The sequence below is a fragment of the Centroberyx gerrardi genome, chromosome 9 (genome assembly GCF_048128805.1).
Source record: "Centroberyx gerrardi isolate f3 chromosome 9, fCenGer3.hap1.cur.20231027, whole genome shotgun sequence".
Lineage (NCBI taxonomy): Eukaryota > Metazoa > Chordata > Actinopteri > Beryciformes > Berycidae > Centroberyx > Centroberyx gerrardi.
In genome coordinates this window covers 28,302,535-28,328,351 of record NC_136005.1, presented here as the reverse complement: position 1 = coordinate 28,328,351, position 25,817 = coordinate 28,302,535, and the positions used below count along the sequence as shown (strand labels likewise).

Sequence of the window (25,817 nt, the reverse complement as noted above, 5' to 3'; positions counted from 1 at the left end):
ACTTGAAAACAAAGATAGCCCACACTCTGTTTCTTCTTATTTTATTTTTCTTTGTTGTTTTGGATATCTTTGTGTTGGTAAAAGTAAAAACTCACGTGTGAGATAGCCTATTCCACTTGTGTCTCTTTATCAATACATGTTTATGAAGCATGCATTTTTCATTCTAGTTTCTTCTGCGATGCAGATTGCCTAATAACCAGAGGTTCGACCAAGTCAACTTTGCTCGAGTCCCAAGTCAGTCTCAAGTCTTAAGGCACAAGTCTCAGGTCAAGTTTCAAGTCTAAACGTAGAACACCAAGTCAAGTCAGAACAAATCAAGAGTCCAGTATAGAAAACTAAATATCTAGGACTTTTCAGTGCAATATGGTTTTAATAGGATCAAAACCTGGTAAGAGCATCATGAGTTGGATTTCTATAATCAGTTTCAACTTCAATAAATTTGATGATTCTAAATTCAGAAAACAGAATTTCAATTTGGTTGTCTAGTGGAACAAAATTAATAAGTTTAAGACTTTAGAAACCAGGGTGCCCGAGTAGAGCGTGTACCATATAAGGCTCAGTCCTTCCCGCAGCGACCCGGGTTCGAATCCAGCCCACAGTCATTTGCTGCATGTCCTCCCCTCTCTCTCTCACACTATTTCTGTCAATAAAGCCTAAAATAAATCTTTAAAACAAAAAGACTTTAGAAACCTTTTCAAGTCATCAAAGTACAAGTCAAAGTCAAGTCCCAAGTCACTAGAACCCAAGTTAAGTCTCAAGCAATTCAAATTGTGACTCGAGTCTGACTCAAGTCCAAGTCATGTGACTCGAGATTGTAGAATATTTAGGCTCCTCAATTCCCCATCAACTGGCACATGGTAAGAAAATAAATCACAGGAGTAGATTTGAAATGCTTTGGTTAAGCGTTTGTTTTTCTGTAAAATGGTCATACCTACTATTACTTTTTTTTTTTTAAAGTCTGATGTGAATTTAGAGGTACTGTTGCTTTCTGCTATATTCACTTATCCTCGATCTCCATCTCATCTAGTCTGTAGGTTACTATAGGTTTTAACTTCATTCTGTTGTGTCACTGCGGCCAGTTTGTTGTGTTGAAACGCCTGACTGCATCCTCTGCCATCGCATAAAATAATTCTAATGTAGCGCATGCAATATCCAAACATGAATATCGACAGCTACTCGTCAGAAACACTTTTCAGACAAAGCATGCCAAAGAACCACTTCAGAGAAATCCTGTGTTGACTGTGGGTCGGAAGAACAGGAGGAGAGGAGAAAGACAAGTGCGTGCATAAAAGCATATTCCCAAACGGATTTAATGGACAGAGCTCATTATAAATGTATAAATATTTAGCAAACATTTAGCAAATATTATTTAAAAGGTTTATTTTATATTATTTTATACTATATAACACTGTAAGGTAGGCTATAGGAAATGTGAGATAAGTCGTAGCGCAGTGTTACTTTGAAGGCAAGGTGGGTGGACCCCTCCTCTTGAGCTACCTCTTGATTTGTTTACATGTGTTTTTTCCTTCTATCCAGATGCTGCTCCATTCCTCTCTACTGTTTAGCCAAAGATTCCTCCCCTCTTTCCTGTTGAAGACACTCACACACATTAGCACCTAGCACACAGCATCATGATCACCATCATCATCATCATCACCACCACTCAACTCTCTGTCCCTCTACCTGTGTCTCTGATGAATGCTTTGATGAGGCTGTCAATTTAAAATTATGATTTAGGTTTAGGTTTATGTAAACTCTGATCTCTGTAATTTCTTTGAAGGATGGAGGACATTACATATTCAACATTTGCGGATCAATGTTGATTTTACAAATACTACTACTACTAAAAATAATAAAAAATTGTCAAGAATGAATGTACAGTCATTTGTCTTCCTGGCATTGGTGCAGTGACATCAATTTAAACATAAATGTATCATTGTCAAATTAATTGTGATACCTTGGTATAATTATGTAAACAAATGAGAGACCATGGTGAAGATGATTAGTAGCCTCTAACACCAGTGGTATTGTTAGTGTTTCTCAAAATTAAGACTACATTTCCCATAAACCCTGTTGCTTCCTGTCACAGAGGATGTGAAGAGGATGTTGCTACTGTTCTCTGTGTCTGTTTTCTCTTTGTCTTTACTGAAAAGAGAAGAAGAAAGGTTCTGATAATTAAGGAAATTAAAAGTAATCTTTATAATCTGGGATTTTAGCCATAGCAGTGCATGATTGTTGCCAGGTTTCATTGTCCATCTCTATCACTCACACACACACACACACACACACACACACACACGCGCGTGCACACAATCCAACACAGGCAATGTGTTGGATTTTATATGCCCATTAGGTTATTGGAAAAGTATAGGTCAAGGAAAGGGTGGAGTTTTCCTTTAATGAATAATAGGGATGGGCATTTTCATATGCAATATCACTGAACTTTCTGTCCTCACATGCCTTTTGCATTGCATGGGACATGTAACAATATGTTGTTTTTTTTTTTAAAGTAACTCACTAACGTTTACTCTATACTCTGTACTGAGTATATAGATTTTTACACCAGTAATTGTACTTCTACTTAGGTGGCAAAGTAACAGTACTTATACTGGAGTAGGGTAGGGTATCTATCAGACTCAACGTCTCCCTCCTCACATCCTCAGGCTGCCCCTGGTTTGAGTTTTAGGAAACCCCTTCACAGCTTTATTCCTCGCTAATTTACTGCAATATCCCTCCGCTACTGTATATAGTACTCAGTATCGCATGCGGATGCTCTGGTGCCTCATTAATAAAACTGACTGCATTTAAAGTGACAAGTTTGATCATAATAACAGATGTTTTGTTGAAGTGGGTGTTATTTTTTCCCCGATTGTCCCGCCTTCACTCAACGGAAGCAGTAGTTCCGGCCGCCTGTGCTGAGACGCCTGCGCGAAGTATGCAGTTCCTTTTCAATCGAGCTCGGAAGCTTCGGTCGGATCATGTCAGGCGGTTCTGCGGACTACAACAGGTAAAAAAACACACCCCACTCCGCAGTCAAATAGCATTGCCGTAGTGTTGTATAGTTAAAGTGAGCTCTGGACTCTTATCGGCCTATATTATGTATAGCTGTCAAGTTGCCTGACGTTTAACGGAGCTAGTTAGACAGAGTCCTGACTTGCTTTGCTATGCTATGTGTGTGTGATTTTCGGTTGGTGAGTAACGTTACACTGCTGTTATATATAAGTGTAACGTTACTCAAGTCTGCGAGTCTGTGGATACCTGACTCACGAGATTTGGCCATGTTCTCAGAGAAAAACAAATCTTTTCTGTTGACAATTCACCTGGCTGTTGTAAGTGATGTATGTTTTACATTCTGGCCCTTTTGACAGCAATCTGTCAAAAGGGTCAGAGCACCGATAAGTTAGCTGTCTAGTCAGCAGCAGTTGTGTTGACGGAATCATTTTGACAGATCTCACCACCTAGCTAGCGTTAAATGGCCACTAAAACGTCTTGCCTGTTGTTGATACAAGAGGCAAGAGGTTGTTACACCAACTCTCATTAATTTACTAAATGACAAACGCATTAGCTCTAGTCACTAGCCAAATGTAGGCTAGCTGTACATATTGACTGTGGCTGGCTGACAGTTCTACTTGATATTTTGAGAGGTAACGTTAGCCACCCTGTGCTCAAATCAGTTGGAAAAAACTGCTCTGGGCTGCTAAGAAATTCTAATTGGTGATTTTTTTTAATCCACGAGTTATTGTAGTCTGCTGATGAAATAGTTGGTTAATTTCCCCAAGCCTTGTTCTACTTGTCTTTTCTTGCCCTGTCAGCTCTAGAGAAACAGACCATGGAGGCCCTGATGGGATGGAGCCTGATGGTGTCATTGAGGCGAGTCAACACACACAACGCACACACAGCTAACATGTATTCCTTGCAATTACTACTTAAATGATGTATTGTGTATCTGAAAGCATATTAAAAAGAACAGTTTTCTTTCCTCATCTCTTTGGAATGAAACCAGTTATGCAAGTAGCCCAAACGGGACACACACACACACACACACACACACACACACACACACAGTTTACATAAGAGATGGCTGGTGTAAGTTCGGGGAGTGGAGCCCTGAGGTGCAAACCTGTACTAACCTGTTACTGGTAACCCTGCCATTAGGAGGCCCCAGTGCCTGTAGGCTGACTAGTCAAACGTGCTTGTAGTATTGACTGTTAGGCCTTGATAGATTCAATCTCATTTAGGTGAACGTCTCAACAGTGATCCCTGGTAGTCTGTTATTCGGTGTTTTTCTTATTAAATTACAGGAAAAATAAGTCCCTCTAATTTGGATAGTTGCTTGGTATGTACAAGAAACCAGATATACAAGGAACATAGAGGGACATGGAGTGGTGGCTGTAAAGGCGGGGATGGGAGTGGATCCTTAAGGCAGTGGCCCTGCTCCTGTTGTCTGGAATCTATAAGCACATAACACGACAACTTGGGTCTTCACAAATCAGGTTTTTAGAACTTGGTGTTCCTTAGTCGAGGATACATAATAACAGATACAAGTGGCATTCATTTTATGACATGTTGGCCTACACAGAGTGTTAAAATATTAGGAACCCGTGGTCTTTTCATGAAATTGTCTGACCAGGTTATGATCCCTTATTTCTTCTTACCCTTTTAAGTCTTCCTTTAAAGTCAAAATAAAATGAAAAATGCCTCTTTTTGTTTTTGTTTACCTTGTTAGCTAATTCTCATAACATACAGCTAATAATAATAAATGTCCAAAAAAAAGCACTAAAGTTTCTTTTTGTGGTTTTATATCAAAATCCCATTACTTTTACTTCCTGGAAAAGAGTGTATTTGCAGTGGTTACTTTACAGTGCACCAGTGCGCACACATATAAATTCCACCCAATAGTACCATCACAGACTTTTGATCCGTCACTTAAACACAGGATTTAAGCTCTTTGTGTATTTTTGTGCTGTTCAGAGCAACTGGACCGAGATCACAGAAAACTTTGATGACATGAACCTGAGAGAGACTCTTCTCAGAGGAATCTATGCCTACGGTTTTGAGAAGCCATCCGCCATCCAGCAAAGGGCTATCATTCCATGCATTAAAGGTTAGAGTAACATGTGTTACTGTAGGCATGCAAAAATGAGCTTGTATTGGGATGGAAAGGAGAGGAATTCAAGCATATTTCACAAGTAATAGACCAAGAGTAACAGGGCATTAAACCTCAATAACTGGCTGCACTGGCTAGTGCACGAGCCAATTTAATGTTTTTAGCTGCTTTACAAGAACAGCAAGTTTTAGGAATTCAGAGCAGTGTTTTAACTGTTGCAACTTACGGGACTTAGGCTAAATGCTAAGCTGAGAAAGTTGACAGAGTACTGCAGTTTGAGCAGCTGTTCACATCCGTCATTTTCATCATTATCACACCTGTCTTTTCCTCTCTCCTAACCCACCCCCAGGCCTCGATGTCATCGCCCAGGCCCAATCAGGAACAGGGAAGACGGCAACGTTTGCCATCTCCATCCTGCAGCAGTTGGAGATTAGTGATTCCAAGGATAAAGAGAAGGAATCCTGCACTCAGGCCCTGGTCCTCGCTCCTACCAGAGAGCTCGCACAGCAGGTAGGCCACAAAGTCATTCACTAGCCCCTAAATACCACTACAGCCATCAGGCTTCCGTCAGTGCTATCCACAATGGAGGGAATGCTTCCTTTGAAATCAATCAAAGTTGCCCCACTGCTGCTTTGAGTTCACGTTGCGTCCGATGCAGGTGTCCAAGCTCAAGAGTCACAGAGATTCAATTTTCGGTGGTTGACGCATGTGTTCATCCTGACAGTGCATTGAAATAATGAGAAACAAAGTTGATATTGGTTTTCTGGTGTAGTGACTTGCATAATAAAATCATAAAATATATAGCAATCCACATCGGCTATGATGCTTTTATTAAAAAAAGTGACAAACATACTTTAAAAAGCAGGTAATTATAACCTACTATAATAATGTCTGGCTAGTTTGTGGCTGTATTGTCGTTTGTTCCAGGTCAGCATTTCTTTTTTGTGCACAGTAAAAAAAACAAAAAAAAAACAAAGCTTTACTTCCGCATATCAATGAATCTAGTAGACTCTTTCCCCCTCTGCCCCCTTTCAAAATAAATGCTCTCTGTGGATCAGCTAGAATGACAAATTGACACAACACTGATGGAAACGCAGTGGGTTGAGAGGAGTTTGTCATTTAGCCAGCCTGCAAGCCAGTTTGTGCAACACACACCTACACAAAAGCCTTGATGACATGCCACCTATTCCCTAACATTTTTTCCTGATGTGAGGGATTCATTTAACTAGGATTTTCAGTGTTTGGGATACTTCTGTGTTGAAGATATACTCTTTCAGGTGCTTTTTCCGCCGTTGCTTCCTACCTTTCTGTGTTGTCCTGTCTCTGTGTCTCGTAGATTCAGAAGGTGGTCCTAGCCCTGGGCGACTACATGGGAGCCACCTGCCACGCCTGCATCGGAGGGACCAATGTCCGCAACGAGATGCAGAAACTCCACGCCGAGGCGCCACACATCATTGTCGGCACTCCTGGAAGGGTCTACGATATGCTCAACAGGGGATATATCTGTGAGTAGGGAACCACTGAAACTGCATCACACATGCTAGCACAAGTCAGTTAAAAATGTATTGCAGGTGCACCCTCTTGTACTGGTTGGTTGGCTGTTCTGCCAAAAGTTATACACTTGCCTCCGTCATTGAAGGTCATGGGAATTGACATGTGGTACATGAGTCTGCTGCATACACAGACACTATCACTTGTAATGTGAGGGGAAACAAAAATTAAGATTTTGAAGATTGAAGATTTTTTTTTTTTAAGTGTTCCCAATCAGGCATCCATTGCATCCTGTTAAGGCTGGGAATTAAGAGTACCTTTTCCAGTCAATAAAAACATGAGAAAATGGAAGACAAAACAAATAAAATGACATGGAAACTGTGATGGTACTGAAAATTTGTTTTTCTCTGAAAACCCATCACACAAATAAAAAAATCTCTCTTCAGGGGACGCAGTCTCCTATGGCTCCCTAGAGTGAATGATCTCCCGACTATATTCAAATATCTTAAGCAGTGTAAAATCATTAGGTGTCAACACACTATGCATTAACAATTTGATCAGCTATATCTTGGAAAAGCAAGCCTGCAAATGAAAAACCTGCTATCTTTCCCTGTTCTGGCACAGTTTGAGAGGATGGGTGAAAACTCGCTCTACTGCTGGCCAACATGCAGTAGAACTTAAACTTAGAAGTTGCAACACACTCATAGCCTAGATGCAATAATATTAATATTTGCATCTTGGCAAAACATTATTTGTCTAAACATTGGCTTTTTATATGCATTATTAAAGTACTATTGCATCAAGGTTGATGTGTGTGTTGACTGTTTGTAATTGAGGTGTCAGTGAGGAAATCTGAGTAGAGAAGCTGGTGACCAATGGCTGGTTTCCTCTCATTCTGTTGCTCAGCTCCTAAGCGGATCAAGATGTTTGTCTTGGATGAAGCCGATGAGATGTTGAGTCGAGGATTCAAGGATCAGATCTATGAAATTTTTCAAAAATTGACATCCAACATCCAAGTGAGTTTGATTTTCACTCAAGTTGTCGTGTGTGTTTTTTTCTCTCTCTCTGTTTTTTCAACCTGTTTATCTTTTAGTTGTATTGGACAGTAGAACAGGCGTTTGGTTAGTGGGTGCATGATAGAAGGTGTGGATTTCATACAGTGCATTTCCATCTGAAAAGATGGTCCTTAATTCCAGCTACCTCCCCGCCTTTTTACCTTCTCCACATTCTGCAGGAGAGATTTACTTGTATTCACAATGCATGCAACCACATTGCTGCGCTTCTGTTCTTTGGCTGATTTCAGCACGCTTCTTGAAGAGAAGGGCGGGATATATAGCAGCTATGGGGTGGACCGGCGTATTTCAAAAACCATCCACTTGGCACACCACCCTCTGTTTGGTTTTGCGCATGTGAGCAGGATGACAAGTGATTTAAATAACTCCAGATGAATAACTAAACTGCTTGTGAGCTGTATGCTATTATGTTTCAATGTTTCACTATTGTTGTTTCACTGCTTTCACTGTTTGAATTCACTGACATACACCACTGAAAATTATAATTCTTCAAGCTGTGTGCTACTTGGTCATGATAGGTTAACAGCTGAATCGACACAGCCAGCTTGGTGGTAGCTAGTAGCCTTGGAGTGCTGGCCTTCTTCACTACTTGGCTACTTCAGAAATGCCATTTCATTCAGCAAGCAATAAGTAGCAGTTTTGTTTTGTTGTTGTTTTTACAACTGAAGACGTTTATTCTGCTTGCATGGGCTAGTGACGTTAACAGGAAGTAGGCTGCTGTGTTCCTTGCATGGTTGCCAGCTGTTGGTTCTGTTCAAAGCACTGTGTGAAAAGGCTTGACTTGTCCATATGGATATGATTTATATTACAGTATTTCCATACAAAAGCGGTCTTCCTTTGATACTAATTACTTGTTGGTTTCTGAAGACAAAAATGAGTTTTGGCTGTTTTAAGGCAGTAAGCCATTTCATGCAGCAACTTATGCATGACAAATTATTTTGAATTTGTCAGTGAGTAAATGAGTGGGAAATTCTCAAGAATGAACACAACCCGCAGGCAGTGACACCCCTGCTGTACTGAAATTGTACCAAACCATGCTACATCCTTGATAGAACGCTATTTGTGACATGATGCAACACTGTCCACTATTTGAGTGTGGTGAACAGGTGGGACTGTGTCTCAATTCACATGCTTTCTGACAGGGAAAATCTGGAATAGACATGGAATATGAACTTTGAGAAAGGCATGAAGAGAAATGGTACTTATCTGAAATTTTAAAAATGTTCTAGGAAATTGTCTACAAATTACATTTTGAAAGAGCAGTAACCAAAAAAAGTAATCGGTGACAATAGCCAAAACAAAACCTGGCACATTCAAATCGGCTATTCAGTAAAAAATGTAACATTTTAACAACAGCACCGACCCATAGACGCTGTGTCATAGTTGAGGAAACGTGGGGGTATTTTAATTAGCACAAAATGTGTCAGGACCTGTTTTGGTGCTGTTTTATTTTTGACGCCAGTGGAGAGGAGTTGGCACACTTCACTGTCTTCTGCCATCTGTGGTTGTGTTTATTGTTCATGGATTAATAACTAAAGGTTGGGTATATGAGCATACGTGTGGGACTCACCCAGGCTTGTGGGTTTCGCTAAGAAGTAGGGTTACTCTTTTGTTGCCATCTTCCTTTAAGGGACCATACTGGTGTTTTTGCATGTTTTAGTTTACTACAATTCACATATGCTTTACATTACTACTGACCATTTTCCAAGGCATACCATACTTTTTTAGATGCTTGGAGTCTGCATGTTCTCCCATGTTTACGAGTAAATATTCAAAAATCTAAAAATGTATGGTATGCTTTGGAAAATGGTCGGTAGTAATGTAAATTATGTGTGCGGTGTAGTAGATGGACTAAAACATGCAAAAACACCGGTATGGTCCTTTTTAAAAAAGACAATACCACTCATCTGAATGATATTTCTATGGTCCACTTGTATGTTTTTCCCCAGACTAAGGCTCAAACTGGCGGGGAATTTTGTCCGAATTTTTGTATTATTTCTCTGATTTCTGGCTGTGGCAGTGTTTCTTCATGTTCACTGACATCAATTGGGCTTTGCTAGACCATGGGACATGTTTGCCATTGACTGGACTCTTTCTTTATTTTTTTCATTTGCGCATTCTTTTAAAAGTAAAATTGAGCAGAGATGCAACTTCAGATTCAAAGTAGGAAGTGGCATTTCCATTTAATTTCACAGATCTTGCTCCTGATTTCTTTGTTGTTAAACACCCGCTAGTCATTTGTCAATCCTAGTAAAGACCGTCTGTCCCCTAGGTGGTGCTGCTGTCGGCCACCATGCCTGCCGAGGTGCTGGAGGTGACCGTGAAGTTCATGAGGAGGCCAATTCAGATCCTGGTCAAGAAGGAAGAACTTACCTTGGAGGGAATCAAGCAGTTCTACATCAGCGTTGAACGAGAGGTGAGAGGGAGGAAGGATGGAGGGATGACAGATGGTACAAGAGGGAGTGGAGGATGGGTTGTTAAGAGAAAACCAATGCCTGGAGGGAATCATGCAGTCCTACTGTTAACTCAGACAAAGATGAGATGGAGGTGTTGCAATACAGTAATGAAAAGAATGGCATATCAATTTAGAAAAGAAAGATAGTCACACACTCTTTGATATCAATCAACTGTTTGATATCAATTGACCAGTGTTTCAGCACAAGGCTTTCATCAGGGTGTAGAGGGGCTATGCTATACAATTCCATATATAGAGGGATGCACTCTGGGAAACTGAATAATCCACCTATTCCAACATCAAAAATCAATATAACAAATATGTATAACTTCATACATTGGTGGCTCCAAATGGTAGCGAGAGGTAACCGTTTGAAACTTTTTAACTTGTGAGCAATACCCATCAGTGCTCATGTTTACCAACCCAGCCAGTCTGTGATGCTTTATACCAAAGGAAACCAAAGAGACTAGAGGAAAAGATCTAACATTGGTGAGTCCAGCTTTCTCTGGATGGAGTGCTGTTAACTGCTACTGGTCACTGCTACCTACAGTCTAAAGCATCTCATTTAATGGGGATGGGACTCTCTTCTCTGTTGCAGCCCCAATTTGTGATTTTAGGCTGATAAGATGGGTGTATTTTTACCTAGAATCACGCCTAGTGCAGCTTGAAGGGTTTTTAGTACAACATAGAAACACGCATGACAGTCATGAAGGTTTTTCAGTATAACACAAACATAGAAATGCGCGTCAGTCATATACATAAAATTGACACAGCATAGAATGATAGCGAAATCCACAGGTCAACAAGTCCAGCAAAGGCAGATGCAGAGACACAAGCACAAAGGAGAGAAAAGTATACACGACTAAAAGGGGGGTTAGCCACAAAACGGTTAAACCAACCAAACCCACGGACGGAAATACACTCCTGAAAGCTGCCAGCTACCATCCTCTCATTGCTAAAAATAGCCTTCCATGTAGCCTTCCATTTTGCTGAAACATTGGGGGTCAAACATCACACAATTGAGAGAAGAGTGTGAATATTGGCCCTAAAAACAAATTAGTTGGTAACTGGCTGCAACAAGCTACAAGTGTCCTTCCTGCTAAAGCACTCTGCTAAAATCCCTAGGCAATTACAGAGTTCCCACTGGAATATCATGCACGTTTGAGAGGTGTATTCCAGACAGGGAAAGTCAGGGAATTTGATGAATTATCAGGGGAAGTCAGGGAATATCAGGGAATTTTCCAAATGAGTCACTAGCAGAATGTATTTTCCAACTTGTTTCACATATTCAATCATCAACAACATTAGCAAACCAGGAGGGAATAAATGATTTAGGTCATGGAAGCACTCTGATTTAGTAATGCAAACACAAGGACTGTATCTGCTTCTCTCTATCTCTCCTTGTTAAAGGAGTGGAAGCTGGACACTCTGTGTGATCTGTATGAGACGTTGACCATCACCCAGGCCGTCATCTTCCTCAACACGCGAAGGAAGGTGGACTGGCTGACGGAGAAGATGCACGCCAGGGACTTCACTGTCTCCGCCTTGGTGAGAGATTACTGCTTTTACTAGTTTAAAAGTATGCTTCACTTGGCCATTTCATTTTTTCTCGCTGTCCTTCCCTGTTAGGCAGTGATAATATCTGATAACCTATTTTGATGCAGTATTACACTCGAGTACATTATCATTTCTCCAATATGATTACTTGGTTTGACTTCATTAGCTGTTAACTGTTGAAAAATATTCTCTAAACTCAAGGCCGTAAAAGGCCTTGAATACAGCAAAATATAGCATTCTAACTCTAAACTTCAGTTTTAGAGGTTTTAAAAATGTCGGGGTTTCTTGGTTTGCTGTTTTTTCTTTGTGAGAAATCAGCCCTGTCATGCAGATATAGTCTCATAGGTCTACAGTTCTCATTTTCATATTTATTTCATTTGCAAAATGTGTCTTAAATTTCACTGTAACAAATGTCAAAACTTTATGAAACTTGCAGACACCCTGATATAACTGGAAACTGGATTTTCTACCAAAGGGGAAATGCATTTAAATTATAGGGTTAAGGTGTGTTTGCAGCAGCTAGTACTCCAAGATAAACGTGGGAAAATGTCTTTTAAAAAAATAATATTATAGTTAATTGACAACATATCTGTTGACTTTCAGATATCTGTCTAGATTTTCCCTCTAGTTGGCAATTTATAAACGTGTGAATGGAGCTGCATTTAGCTGCGTTCAACTTGCATACAAATGTCCCTTGTCAACTCGACTCTCCATGGTCTTGTAATGTTGACCTTCTGCTATATGCTGTATAACACATGCTATCAAGTTAACACTTTTATTAGAAATCTCCATGAGTGCATGTGATCACAGTATGGATGGCCCAGGGGGAATTGAACCTCTAACCTTGTCGGTGTTGGTGCCATGCTCTACCTAATGAATCAGATAGGACCACAAATTAAAACTAATCCAGTAATTGCTGCTTCTGCTGCTGTCACAGCATGGAGACATGGACCAGAAGGAGAGAGATGTGATCATGAGAGAGTTCAGATCCGGATCCAGCAGAGTGCTCATCACTACTGATCTGCTGGTATGCACACACACACACACTAGGGACATGGGACTTAGTACATGTGTCAGTTGAAACCAACACCATTCTTTTAAATGGAGTAACATACACACAGGTATTCTTACATCCACTGAGGCTCACTGTGCCTCTGAAGCACATAGCCATTAGGGCATTTTGTGTAGTATTTCGATTTCTAATGTCCCTCTGTCTGCAGGCTCGTGGCATTGATGTGCAGCAAGTGTCTTTGGTCATTAACTATGACCTTCCCACCAACCGGGAGAACTACATCCACAGGTAGGAAGACACTGTACAATTAAATACCACTCACAATTTATTAACTTTGGTTATAGTTGAATTTAAAAAAAAGGGAGAAGGCGAGTAATGGCTCATGAGTTCCCTAGTAAACACAGCAATCAGTTCCATTTTTCATTTCCCACTTGTACAGTATTGCCTGGGCTGTCAGACCATTGGAATAGCATATGAACAAATAGAGTGTTATTTGTCTTTTCCCACTTGGAGTTGTCCATTTTAAACACTGACAGAAAACATCGACACAATTATTTTAGGATGAGAACAAACTTATTGATGCAGTAAACTACACTCTTCTTCATTTCCTCTTAACTCTTGCTAGCAACATTTTTCTTTCTTCCCTTCCTCTCTGACAGAATTGGACGTGGCGGCCGTTTCGGCAGAAAGGGAGTGGCCATCAACTTTGTCACCGAGGAGGACAAGCGAGTCCTCCGCGACATCGAGACCTTTTACAACACATCCGTTCAGGAGATGCCGATGAATGTGGCGGATCTGATTTAGGATCTCGACTCGACGGCCGGCGTGTTTTTAGTTTGATTCCTTTTGAATGCGGTGCGCGCGGTTTTGCAGAATAAAACACGAGCATTGCGCTTATTTTTATCGGAAGCGAGTTATCGAATCGCTTTGTCTGAAATGCTGGAAGAGGATCAGGATTTCAGATACTGTCTGAGCGAAGGTTGCGGCGTTATATTTGTGGTTCTCACTCCCCAGGTTTCTCACAGGGAGACAGGACTCTTATAAGGGTGATGGGCTCTCACGGGTGCTTCTTTCTTAGGTATTGTTTTCCTAGGCCGATACAGGCGTATATATTAGATATTCTCTACCATTTGATAACCTACTTATGGACTAAGAGGTATAAGTGCTGCATGAAGTCGGCCAACTACGTGAAGCTGACGTACATAAGGCTACTCTAGGATCAAGGGGTCAGATGTAAAATGGCCTCCCAGTATTCAGCACTTTCTTAGATACACTTCCATTTTTTTTGTGCAATGTATTTCACCTATTTAATCTTTTGCATTTAAAAGGGGACCAAGTATTTTCCTCTGAATAGCGTCTCCACAGTAGTATAGCTCTCAGCTGACTTTGAATTGTATTGGACGGGTTTGAAAATAAAAGGAATGTGGTTACGTGTTTATTTTTCCTGTCTCAGGAGGCCAATGAGTGGGTATACTGTGACTGCATGCTGAAACACACGGCTTCTATCGTGAAATTTTACAAATGAGTCATTTTACAGGAATATATCTCCACAGCAAACCCAGCTGTAGTGGAAACCAAACCTAGAACTTAATTTAAAAAACCAGGAAGGAAGAACATTTAAGCCATGTAAGTACTCTGACTGAAAAAAGAAATTCCAGTGTAATCAGTTTTAGTCTGAACAAGGGTTGTCACAAATTTTAGCCCCAAATTTTGGCCCCCCATTGACTTGCAGGTTATTTAAATCATCTTCAGAATGTCTCCAAATCCACCAAGAAAGGAGGAGGTGCTTGGTAGAGGGAGTACCAGCATGCCATATTGATCAATACTCTAACACGGGGAGGTCCGACAGCCAAGAGCAAGTCAGCTGGCAGAAACTAAGGGTGAAATGGCCCAGGGCTTCTGTAGAGAGGGAATGTTGATACACATCTGAAATGTGGCTAGACGGGTAGAAGGAACAGTTAAGAACAAACTGGTTAAAATGAGGGATTCATGATGGAAAAGGTGCAAAATGCAATAAGCTGTGACTTTCCTACTGACTAAATGTGCACCAGGTATTGGAGATTTTAATGAAAATATCATGGGAGAAGCAGATGATCACTGGAGAGTAGTGTAGGGCACCAATTCCAAAAAACAAATGCTATGAGCCTCACCCTGGGATACTGAATCTTGAACATGTTAGGCAGTACTATCATTTGCTTTTCTGTAACCCTGAACAGAAACAACATCAAGTATCACTATTTTGCCAAAATGCATATGTAACATTTTGGAAAGAAACCCTTCAAATGCAAAAGTGTTACTCTACTAGCTGTGGATTTAAACCCTAAACCTGAAGAATGACTTAAAGTCGAGATGAAACGGCATTTCGAGAGTATCTAACTTCCGTATCGTGACGTATTTCCGAGTGAAACAGGAAAGACAGGCGGGACATAACGTTGGGAGGAATTTGATTTGAACGTTGAAAAGTGGGTGTGTCATAACACCCGAAGACACACCGGAGTACCATGCTGTTGCTAGCTAGCTAACTAATGAATCTTAGCCTCTTAGCTCTGTGCGCTAAAAGTTGAAGATTGATTGATGGGTGGATGTCATGATATTATTGGTTGAAATTAGTTACGGGCATGCTTACGTAAGCACAGGGCATATTTTGAAAACATGATTGAATTTTGATATAAGAATACAATGAAATTGATTTTTGGTATTTTTTTTGGCATTTTTTTTTATATTGTTAAATAGGTGCACAGTATGACCGGGGATGTGATCTAAAAGGGTTAAAAAGGCATTTTTCATTTCATCTCGTCTTTAATGGACACTGATAGAGGAGACAAACACTGATGAGATACAAATGACTTTTTATTACAGTCCAAAAATACAAAAAGTGTACAAAGATCTGTCGCTAAATGGTTACATGAAAAGGAAACAGAGAGCCATCTGAATGAAGAGAAAAACTCCTTGATGGCAGTAAAGGTGCTACTAGCCTCTGGTATCCACTGGGTTCAGTGACAGACGCTAGCAAGGCAGGACTAAGGTATGCAACATTTTCAGCATTTTCAGTTCATTTGAGAATCCACCATACGGCCATGTCGGAGAGGGAATCTGCATACATGTATGAGTCTACATGAGGACCCTGGTCTTCTCGGAGGCGGATCCCAGTACTTGCCTGGAAAGGAGATGCTGGTTTGGAGGAGAGCATTAGTTGTTCTGGGAGGCCTGCTGCATGATGACAGAACACAGACTCAACATCTGCAGGTACTCGTCTGCACCGTCCACTAGGCACTTATCAACCACCTGACAGACGGAGGGAAACAAACAGTCATATTTATTTACAAGGCATCAGTATACCTAACTTGATTTACATGACATTTCAGACATTCCCCCGAATGGAGGACTATGGATCAGTCTCCTACAGGTCATAACAAGGTGACATATTTGTTACTGATTGGCTGTGAGAGGGACTTCATGATTCGTCATGTTTGTCACCTTATTAATACTTTCCTTGCTGCATCCTTCTAAAAAGAGAGGACTTTGGAACACATTTTTAATTGTCCTGATACTTAACTGCACTGACAGAAAATGATAGTGAGAGGAGTATAAGGGGGCTACAGAGAGATAGCAGAGGAGCTGCAGATAATTACAGGAGGGGAGGAGGGAGCTACGGAGAGGAAGGAGGGCTGTTAGAAACAAAGTAGGATAGAGAAGCTGAGTCACTGACTGAGTCACAACTTTCTATCAGACAGACATGAGGACACTCATCACCTCAGGCTGAGAATGAACCAATTTCACAGCAGAGAAATTAAAAAAGCTCAGATTTCAGACAGCCAACTAATGGATAAATACAACATGTAAAACATCAGTTTGGCAATTGGGAAATAGTTGCTTTATGACAACTACTGTTATTTCATTCAAGAGCGCTACATCAGGTAACTTACCGCCATCTTCTCTGCGATGGCCGACTTCTGCTTGTCGTTCAGGTCCTGCTCTATGATGGTCTCATGGAGCTGGCTCAAGATCTGGGTGGCTGCGTAGCCTTCATCCACCATGTTCTGACAGAGGGGAAGACAGGCAGACAACCAGTGGTACAGAAGTGAGGTAGAGCCAGAGCCTTGGAGATTTCATTGTTCATGTCAACATCAGTGAATTCTTACATTGAGTGGTATTCTTTAAGGCGAGGGGCCACGGGTGAAGTTGGTTGGAGTGGTCAATTTTGAGATGATATAATATTTTGCTTTTAGGACTACTGTAGTTTAATACAATATACAAAACAGTCATCAAAAACAACTATAAAAGGTTATTTTCTATGTTTTTTTATACTAGCTGCATCAAGTACACCAAGTGCAAAATTAGTGAGAGAAAAATCTAAGTAATTTTCTCAAAATTCTCAATATGCAAAACACTTTCAGCTTATAGATATGGCTACCAAATGTAACTTAACAAAAATAGCTGGTAATTTACAGCCATATACACCATATACATAGTATTTCATAAGTAATAATAAAAAAAAAACCTTTTTCAAATTCCCCTGTAAATTACCAGCTACCTGGTTATTTATCAGAATGAGAGAATGAAAAAGGAAAATGAAGTCTATCTTTATCCACCGGAAAGTGTTCTGATAAGCAAATTCAATGCAAATTATTTTCATGAAATATTTTAAATATTCACAATTGTAATTTAAAATATTTTATTACAATTTGCTACTAATTTGCCCTATTCAGCTGTGGTGCCTTGCCTTAACATGCCTGACAGAACCTGTGGTTAGATGACTTTGTCGGAGCACCTACCTTCACAGCAACCTCTAGCTTCTCAAACGTTCCTTTGAAGCAGATTTGAAGCAGGCTGTCAATCATCTTGGGAGGGACGACCTACGAGAGACAGAGCAGCAGCAAGGAAACATGATAGGAATTTAGCGGAGCAAGGTTTCAAGTATGCAGGCCCTTTGTCAGGACATGACATAACCTGGGACAGATAATGTTACAATCAGAGGGCTGTAGATTACCAGTTCCTCCAGTCTCATATATGAACAGCTGTGTCAGTCACTTGCTACATGGAATATGACCCCAACCCTAATCTGCTAATCTGACATGTCCAGCCAGGCTTCAATCTAACACATCCAGCAGCTGAGAGGCTTTGGTGATGACAGCTCAGATTGTGTTATATGGGGGTGGACAAAATAAGGGAAACACTCAGTATGAGAATGTGAGGTATCTAATAAGGAGTAGGTCCAGCCTTTGCCTTCAGAACAGCTTCAGTCCGGCATCAGTCCTCCTTGTCTTTCTGTCATCCTGCATCCTGAACTGTGTGTAGAGGATACTGGAGCTTTCATCAAGAAGGAAAGACTAGTTGTTTGAGGGATAAAGGAGGTAGAAATCTACTTTCAGGTTTAATGATGTTTAGATCTGCTGGTTGGAGGCCATGGAATAGAATAGTCCACATAACGCCTATTTTAGCATCTCTACACTGGTTACCTGTACGTTTTAGAATTGATTTAAAAATTTTAATGATTACTTTTAAAGCATGTTTGGGGTTGGCCCCGGATTATATCTCTGATTTACTAACCCCTTACGAGCCTAAATGCAGCCTGAGATCCTCTGGCAGAGGTCTGTTAGTAATCCCTAGGTCAAGGCTAAAAACCAGAGGAGACCGAGCCTTTGGAATCACAGCCCCACGACTCTGGAACGTCCTGCCGGAGGAGATCGGGCAGGCTAGCTCTGTTTCTTCTTTCAAATCTCTCTTAAAAACGCACTTTTTCAGAATTGCTTTCTCTTGAATCGGTTACTCTTTCGTTTTATTTTATTTGTTTTATTGTGTTTTTGTAATCCATACCTCGCTTGTCATGATTACTGTAATTTCTCTTGTTTTTATGTCTTTGTAAAGCACTTTGTAACTTGTTTTTGAAAAGTGCTATATAAATACAGCTTACTTACTTACATGGAAGGAGTTTGACTTCATCCTGATGCTCATGAAACCACTCTTGGATTTATTTAGCAGTGTGTCTGATGAATCTGCTGAATTACTGATTCTATTCTACTTGGTTTTATACAGTGCAACCTGTGATCACCTTTTGTGGAGGGACTAACAGTCTGACACTAGATTTGAGGATTTGACATTGAGGAGCATCACACCATATAGGGATATACACACACACACACACACACACACACACACACACACACACACACACACACACACACACACACACACACACACACACACACACGTATAGCGCCTGCCATCCAAACAAATTAATATTATCATCACAATTTAATATAAGATACAGTTCAGTTTCATCTTCACTCCAGAAGTGAGAGGACCTGGAGTAACCTGCCATGTTTTGACCAAACAACTTTACCCATGATGCTTGCGCAGATTGCAAAAACCAAAGGAGATGTTTACATGCGTCGATATCCCATATAATACAGGAATCAGGGTTATCTACAGGTTTCAGAAAGTCAAATTTAAGACCAATTAAAAAAAAAAAAAGCTGCCAAAACAAGCCTATTTCTGACTGAACATAGCTAATGAAACTATAAAAGGGCAGAATAAGAAAAAAGATACCAGAAAATTTGTAGTTAAGGGACATCCAACTGTGTTTAGTAAAGCAGATAGGATGCAGATTGTACTTCTAACTCTGTTCTGGATTCATCTAAAAGTGAACATGAAGGACAAAGAAACCTGTTATTACGTGGTGAAAAATCAAACCACTAATAACTGTATTTAAGACTTTTTACAGCTTTACATTTATCCGTTTATCTACTTAGATGGATGTGTAGGTCTCACCCCAGCTATCTCGATGACGGCGCTGTGTGTGATCTCCTTGTCGACGTTGAGGCGGGCGGCGCTCTGGAGGAAGGTGATGGCTTTCCGCAGGTCGCCCTCAGACACCTTCACCAACGCCGCTATACCCTACATGAACATAAAGACGGTAATCAGCGAGTGGGTCAAATTTGCACCCCTACATCCTGGGTAAACCGCCCCACTGTAGTCCTGGCTTTACCTCTTTGGAGTATTTAAGGTTCTCCTTCTCGCAGATCTCCAGCAGGCGCTCCTCTTGGATCTTATTGGCTAGAGGTTTGAAGCGAAACTTGGAACATCTGGAGGTCAGCGGCTCGATGATCCTACGAAACACAGAGGCATTCAGTATCAGTGATTACTACTAGTCGGGTGGAGGAGTTGCTTTTTGCATCCTTCAGGCTACTTGCAGGTTTCAAAAAGCCTTTTTAAGACTTTTTAAGACCTTCTTGTACTGTGTGTGTGTGTGTTGATGTGTGTGAGATCAGCCAGCCTACCTGCTGACGTAGTTACAGATGAGGCAGAAGCGAGTGGTGCGGGACTCCTTCTCCATGGTGCGTCTGAGAGCGGCCTGGGCCGGGGCCGTCATGGAGTCCGCCTCGTCCAGGATGATGATCTTAAAGGGAGGGCATAGCTTCCCGCTGCACAACAACAACAACAACAAAACAACTACATTAATAAACACCGCATCATTTAGATTCTTATGACCTTGGACTGCTGACATTGCTGGAGTCCCTGCTGTGTTCATCGCCTGTGTTGACACTTTATGACAGGTCAGCGGTGTTGACGTACTTCCGCAATTCACGCTTCTGCCAAGTGGGAGATATCGGAACCCACAAAAAATCCCCACAGGTCCTTCTTGTAATTACCGTTAAGGGCTTGTTCAGACCAGAAGTGGAACGGACGCATAGAGGGATTTATGTGTGCGAGTCGCAGCTGGGCTGTTCAGTCCAGAAGTGTATTTCTGTACGGTCCAGCAGCCTCGCTGTACGACACGGAGGAGAAATGTCCCGTGAAAATAGGCCGTAGCCGTGGCAACAGTATCCCAAGCCTTTTCTGCTTTAATATTCTCTTTATAGAAACAATGCTAACTGTTATATCACTCGTTTTACTTTTCCACTTCAGGGATTAATTTAATATCATCCATCTACTTCATCTCTCCCCTCCTCTTTATTTATAATATTCAATATAATGGGTGATGGGTGAAGTGGTTTTTGATATTAAAGGAAGGGTGGACATGATTTTCTACTGGCTACAATAAGGACATAATGAGAAAAATAATTTCCCCAGAGGAAATATAGAGGAGGACACTTGATTGCATTAAACATTAGGGATGGAAATAAGAAAGCAACTAGCTGGTAAATCACTGGCTGGCGTAGTTGTGGCAAAAAGATACATTAATCTAATTTAACTGTTACCATATGAAATTATCAATTGTCTTGAATATTGTTTGATTTGTTAGTTTCCTTTGTAGTTATTGTAACTGTGTTTTGAAGTGCTTTACAAATAAATTATTATTCATCAGTTACACTCACATACCTGGACAAAGATACCTGGACACAGCACGACAATTTCATGACTTGTCTAAATTTGCAATTGACATATTTGACGTGGCTATAATCTGGCTAAATTCTCATCCCTTTAACTATTTAAACGTGTGTGTGGTGTGTTAAGTCTGTTGACTCACTCTGTGCGAGTCCCGGCCACGGTGAGCTGGGCGAAGTTCTTGACCTTCTCCCTGACCACCTGGATGCCTCGCTCATCGGAGGCGTTCAGCTCCAGCACCCTCTGTCTGTACAGCTCCGGACTGCAGGAGAGAGAGAGAGGGAATTATGAAACACAACAAGGACATTAAAATAAAGAGCAAAAATACCTAAGCTGCACAGCTGTGGGTGTACAGGTCCATCCTGAGACAGAAAATACGGACATGATGAAAAAAAAAGACAGAAAAGAAAAAGATAAGGCAGACAGAGGTTTGCGGTTATGAAATGGGATAAAACCGCTACTTCTTAACCATGATATCGTTAACACCATTAGCCAAAGTACCGACACTGCTCACCCGAAAAGTTCTCTGGCAGCGGCTAAGATGGTAGAAGTCTTTCCTGTTCCAGGAGGGCCATAGAAGAGCAAGTTGGGAAGCTGCAAGTAAAACACACACATTGGTGTTTCCCATATGTCCAATCAATGTCTATTGTCTGTGAAGGTCTAGCAGTGTTTCCCAAACCATTAAATAATCAGGCTGGGAGTAGTGGGAGGACAGGATGTACTGTTACTGATACTGGGATGACACCTGCGTAAAATAACGTGTTGGCAACAGCAAATATCTCCTGATACTCAAACTTGAAACTAAGAGCCATGTGTGACATGGCAGAAATCAAACCAGCCTATATTTTCCATGTGGAAGATATAAAAATCAATGGATCGAACAAGTTGGGCTGCAACTATTGATTATTTTCATTTTATAATAATCTTATCAAATCTTACATCAAATATTCAAATAACCTATAATTAAAACCACACTTTTTTTCAGCATTTCATCAAATCAAAATGTCACTTTTTTGGCCAATGCACACAGATACCATACAGTATAATCTGACAAATAATTATGATAAAACAATAAACCAAAAGTATAAAGCTTTTCATAATGTAAAAAAGAATTTGATTGAATTTAACTGTATTTAGTAATCTTGCTGCACCAATGTGCCATTGTGTTTGAGATGTTCTTTTCTAACCATTGCAATGAAGGAATGTCAGTATATTGACATGATCTGGACTTAGACTATGGATGGCAGTGTGTTTGAGCTTTAAATGGCCTTCCATGTAAGTGGTTGAGCTGTGCAAAGACAACTCACTTTTGCAGAGTGCACGTCACATGTTTTGTTCAACAAGTTTCATAAAATAGTGTCAAGCTTGGGGACTTTTTCTGTTCTCTTAACTATTCATTTTTTCTTCCGCCATTGTTCTGCTGTCAGACAAGAGCACTGGACTGAGCAGAGAAGTAGTTGACCATGAATGCATTGGCACGCTCATGTGGTAGAACAACAGAATACACCTTTATTGACCTGTGTAGGACCCCTAATGTAGTCCACATTAGAGCCATGGACCCCCATTTAATGAGATTTTGTCTCTGGACCCAAATCTGAGAATATTTGTATTGTCAGATATGATTTAGTCCAGAACTCCATGATTGTCTGTATTGTAGGTAGAGAGATAACAGTGAAACTATGATCAAAACAGTCATTCTTCTACATTCTCTAATTGTATATATAACTTCTTGTAAATGAAATAATGGTGAAGTTTAACAATTCATCAGTTTGGCCACTCTGATCATGGATAACGTTACTAGTTTGGCTACCGTTCTTATGGCAGCAAAAGAGTCCATGGAGGCAAATCAGAATATCAAGATTTTTTGAAAATGGAAATGGTTTGATCCATCCATGGATCCATACTGGCTGTAAAAAATACCGATGCCATGCGAAAGTGCATTTCTATGGGAGGACGACACTTACATCTGCTCCTTCCAGAGACTTCTTCAGTACTGCTACCACCTCTTCCTGAAAGGCAACTTCATCCACACACTTTGGCCTGCTGGGGATTACAGAAACAAGGCCTGTCAGTATGCAGCATGTTGGCTGAGTAATGCTGATGCCAATGTGATAAAAATAGGTACACCAGACACAGCAGCTCCCTTTGAAATTATTTTTTTATTTAACTATATTTTTGGCTAATTATGCATATGTATATAGCCTGGCAAGGAGGGTTTTGATACATCATTTAGACAGATTTACATCATCTAAACAGTCAGTTACATTAAGTCAGAGATGATTCTGGTTCAGGACACAGAATTAGAAATACACCTGTTCAGACTTACTATTTCTCTACCCAAGGGAGAGGCTTGGCTTTCTTCTCTGCGCTGGGCCCTGCTGCTGCCTTGTCTTTCTGAGGTCTGGTAGCTTGGACAGACGCTCCTTTCAAAAAGGCCTGCATGACTCCTCCTGCCTAGGGGAAAGCAACAAAAACACCTACAGATACACAAACACACAGCCAAGCAGACAGACCCACGCATTAGATCAGGATGTCCCAACAATGAAGGCATAGAGTCTCTAGAAAAAATATCCATCAAAAAATATAAAATGTAAAAATGTCTGACAGTTATTCAGAAGTGACAACTACCACCAGCCAGTGATTTGGGGGATATGCAGAAGCTAATGTAAAAGTAGTGCAAACTGTTGACAAGCAGTTAATGTTTAATAGTTTTCACTGACCAGCTGATACAAGCAGCTAAGTATTCTGTCTACCAAGGGAAAGACAAGTTGGATCTTTAACTCCATTAAACACTAAACATCAGTACATTACAGTAAATGTGAAAACCCAACATATTCATGTGCTTTAAATACAGGGGGTCACAGTATGTCCGATGTGAATGTGGGGTCAAATTCGAGGATCGTGACGTTCTTTCATATAAAAGGAAGGTGAAACCAAACCCCATTTAACAATCTGGGAATTTAGTGTGGCCTTGCTTATCGGCAAACATACATACCTTTAAGAACATAAATTACTACCGTTTTGTAATCATTAGAGTCTTCTCGTAAATTCGGCATTCAAGTGATCCACCAAGGAGCACTTTATTACAATAAAATATCGAGTTTTTATAATCGGGTCAAACTGTTAGCTACCGCCCTCCACGGTGTGTTTTGGTGGAGGAGTATTGTGGGGTAACCAGAGAGGTCACGTTAGCTGATCTAACAGTTAAGTTAAAATTGTATTGTATTAAATACTGTTTGGTATGCCGTATTGTGTGTACTGTATGCATACCGTATGCCGAATTCAAGGGCGCCTTCTAAAGATTAGGTAAGGGTCGGAAGTAATGTTCTGCAATGTGTGTACGTACGCTAATAAGAAAGTCAACATCAAATTGCCAGAATTTTGAAAGGAGTGTGGCGTACATGTCTCTTCATATGAGAGACAGGAATGTTACTGGGGCTATGAACAAGGTCACGTTAGCTGATGGAATGGCATGCGATATCACTGCTATATAGCATTACAAGTGACAATTGTTGTAATAAACTAGCATAGTTGCACTGGAGTGAATTCTAGCTAAATTAAATACAACAGTTAGCTAAACAGCAAGTTAGCCACAGCACCATAGACATGCTAGCCTGTTAACACTAACGTAGTAGGTGATTTAGCAAATACGCACCTCTCTTACCTTATAGAACAACTGTTGTTAAGATAAACTTTGATCCAAATAATCCCGTAATCTTAGTTACTAAGTGCGAAATGGCTGTAATATTACTTCTGACGCCCGTGCGGCAGTGCTCTGTTGTTGACATGTGTAATAGCAGAATTATTTCCCGCCATAGCGGAGAACTTCACTTCCGCCTACAACATTCTGTGTCGTCCAATCACAGGCGGCGGATGCTGAAGCTGGCCCTCCCCCCTCCTCTCGTCTCTCATCTCCCCTCCCATCCTTTCTCTCTCCTCTCCTCTCCTCTCCTCTCCTCCTGTATTCTCTACTCCCATCCTTTCTCTCCCCCTCTCCTTTCTTCTTAGTCAGACTACTTCGTAAACACTTTTTGTTACAAGCTAGGTAGGTTGTAAGATAATAAATAAATAAAATCTCGTCTTAATTTTTGTCCAACATTGTCCAGTGAATTTTAGAATTAAAAAAAAGCAAATTCATTATAACTCACTCACAAAATCAAACATATTGCACAATGACCCATACACGACCACAATGGTGATTTAATGAATGATCAATCAACATATACAGCACACATTGCCTCTGATCATGCTGGGCTTTGTTTACCAGCTGCCGTGCCATTGATGCTGCATGTTTCTGCTGTCTGAAAGCTTTCAGTGGGCCTGTAATTGGCTGGCAGAGTGAAGATAAGTGACTGGCAGGGTGAGGCTGAGCGCAGATGTCTCTGGCTAATGGTCGTCTCCTAGGCAATCTCCGCGGTCCCAGGGGGGAATGGGCACATGGAAAGATGATAATGCCCCCGCCACGCATGTTTGCTTTCATCAAAATGCGGAGCAGAATCGCTGGAGTGGCCTCTGGCAGCGCTGAGGCAGCCAAACAATGAATATGGGGAATAATGGGTGGGGGGATATTGATTTGTTTTGTTTGAGCGCAGTCTAGTGACAATGACAATAATGATGTTGAGAGATCCTCTTCAAGAATATTGCCTTGCAACTGACTCAAAATAGCCTATTGTGTGGATAATGTTGATTTCTAATACCAGCATGGCATTTGAGCAGACAAATTCTTACCATTTATCTCAGTGCCTCCTATACATTTTGAAGTCCTTTGTCACTCACAGTTTATGTGTCAGCTGT

At 40.8% G+C, this 25,817-nt stretch overlaps 2 protein-coding genes across 6 annotated transcripts; one reads left to right on the top strand and one right to left on the bottom strand.

The window, feature by feature from the left end:
* Nucleotides 1–2,895: 2,895 nt before the first annotated feature.
* Nucleotides 2,896–14,125, top strand: LOC139926575 (eukaryotic initiation factor 4A-II-like). 2 transcript variants are annotated; one of them, XM_071918326.2, is made up of 11 exons: nucleotides 2,896–3,007; nucleotides 3,813–3,870; nucleotides 4,972–5,104; nucleotides 5,457–5,617; nucleotides 6,444–6,612; nucleotides 7,505–7,614; nucleotides 9,944–10,087; nucleotides 11,537–11,674; nucleotides 12,621–12,710; nucleotides 12,904–12,983; nucleotides 13,355–14,125. In XM_071918326.2, exons 1-11 carry the CDS (start codon nucleotides 2,979–2,981, stop codon nucleotides 13,497–13,499), a joined length of 1,257 nt encoding a protein of 418 aa, XP_071774427.1. In that variant the 5' UTR covers nucleotides 2,896–2,978; the 3' UTR covers nucleotides 13,500–14,125. The 2 variants fall into 2 exon arrangements, with proteins under 2 accessions (XP_071774427.1, XP_071774430.1); XM_071918329.2 differs by lacking the exon at nucleotides 2,896–3,007 and adding an exon at nucleotides 3,102–3,191.
* A 1,407-nt stretch (nucleotides 14,126–15,532) lies between these two features.
* On the bottom strand, nucleotides 15,533–24,849 carry rfc4 (replication factor C (activator 1) 4). Of its 4 annotated transcripts, none has more exons than XM_071918324.2 (11): nucleotides 24,679–24,849; nucleotides 23,350–23,473; nucleotides 22,988–23,066; nucleotides 21,538–21,617; nucleotides 21,166–21,285; nucleotides 19,976–20,119; nucleotides 19,684–19,804; nucleotides 19,467–19,592; nucleotides 17,471–17,551; nucleotides 16,622–16,735; nucleotides 15,533–15,980 (listed from the first exon to the last, which is right to left on the bottom strand). In XM_071918324.2, the coding sequence occupies exons 2-11, from the start codon at nucleotides 23,463–23,465 to the stop codon at nucleotides 15,885–15,887; spliced, it is 1,077 nt and encodes a 358-aa protein (XP_071774425.1). In that variant the 5' UTR covers nucleotides 23,466–23,473; nucleotides 24,679–24,849; the 3' UTR covers nucleotides 15,533–15,884. The 4 variants fall into 4 exon arrangements, with proteins under 4 accessions (XP_071774425.1, XP_071774424.1, XP_078141835.1 ...); XM_071918323.2 differs by having other exon boundaries at nucleotides 23,350–23,470; XM_078285709.1 differs by having other exon boundaries at nucleotides 23,350–23,500; nucleotides 24,688–24,849.
* Between the last annotated feature and the right edge of the window lie 968 nt (nucleotides 24,850–25,817).

Bases quoted from the DNA above. Each gene is read 5' to 3' on its own strand.
- LOC139926575 (XM_071918326.2), top strand. From the start codon at position 2,979: ATGTCAGGCGGTTCTGCGGACTACAACAG. The intron at 3,008-3,812 runs GTAAAAAAACAC...TTGCCCTGTCAG, and splicing joins GGTTCTGCGGACTACAACAG to CTCTAGAGAAACAGACCATG. The intron at 11,675-12,620 runs GTGAGAGATTAC...CTGCTGTCACAG, and splicing joins ACTTCACTGTCTCCGCCTTG to CATGGAGACATGGACCAGAA.
- rfc4 (XM_071918324.2), bottom strand. From the start codon at position 23,465: ATGCAGGCCTTTTTGAAAGGAGCGTCTGTCCAAGCTACCAGACCTCAG. The intron at 16,736-17,470 runs GTAGGTGCTCCG...CCCCTCTGTCAG, and splicing joins AGCTAGAGGTTGCTGTGAAG to AACATGGTGGATGAAGGCTA. The intron at 15,981-16,621 runs GTAAGTTACCTG...TCCGTCTGTCAG, and splicing joins CCATCGCAGAGAAGATGGCG to GTGGTTGATAAGTGCCTAGT.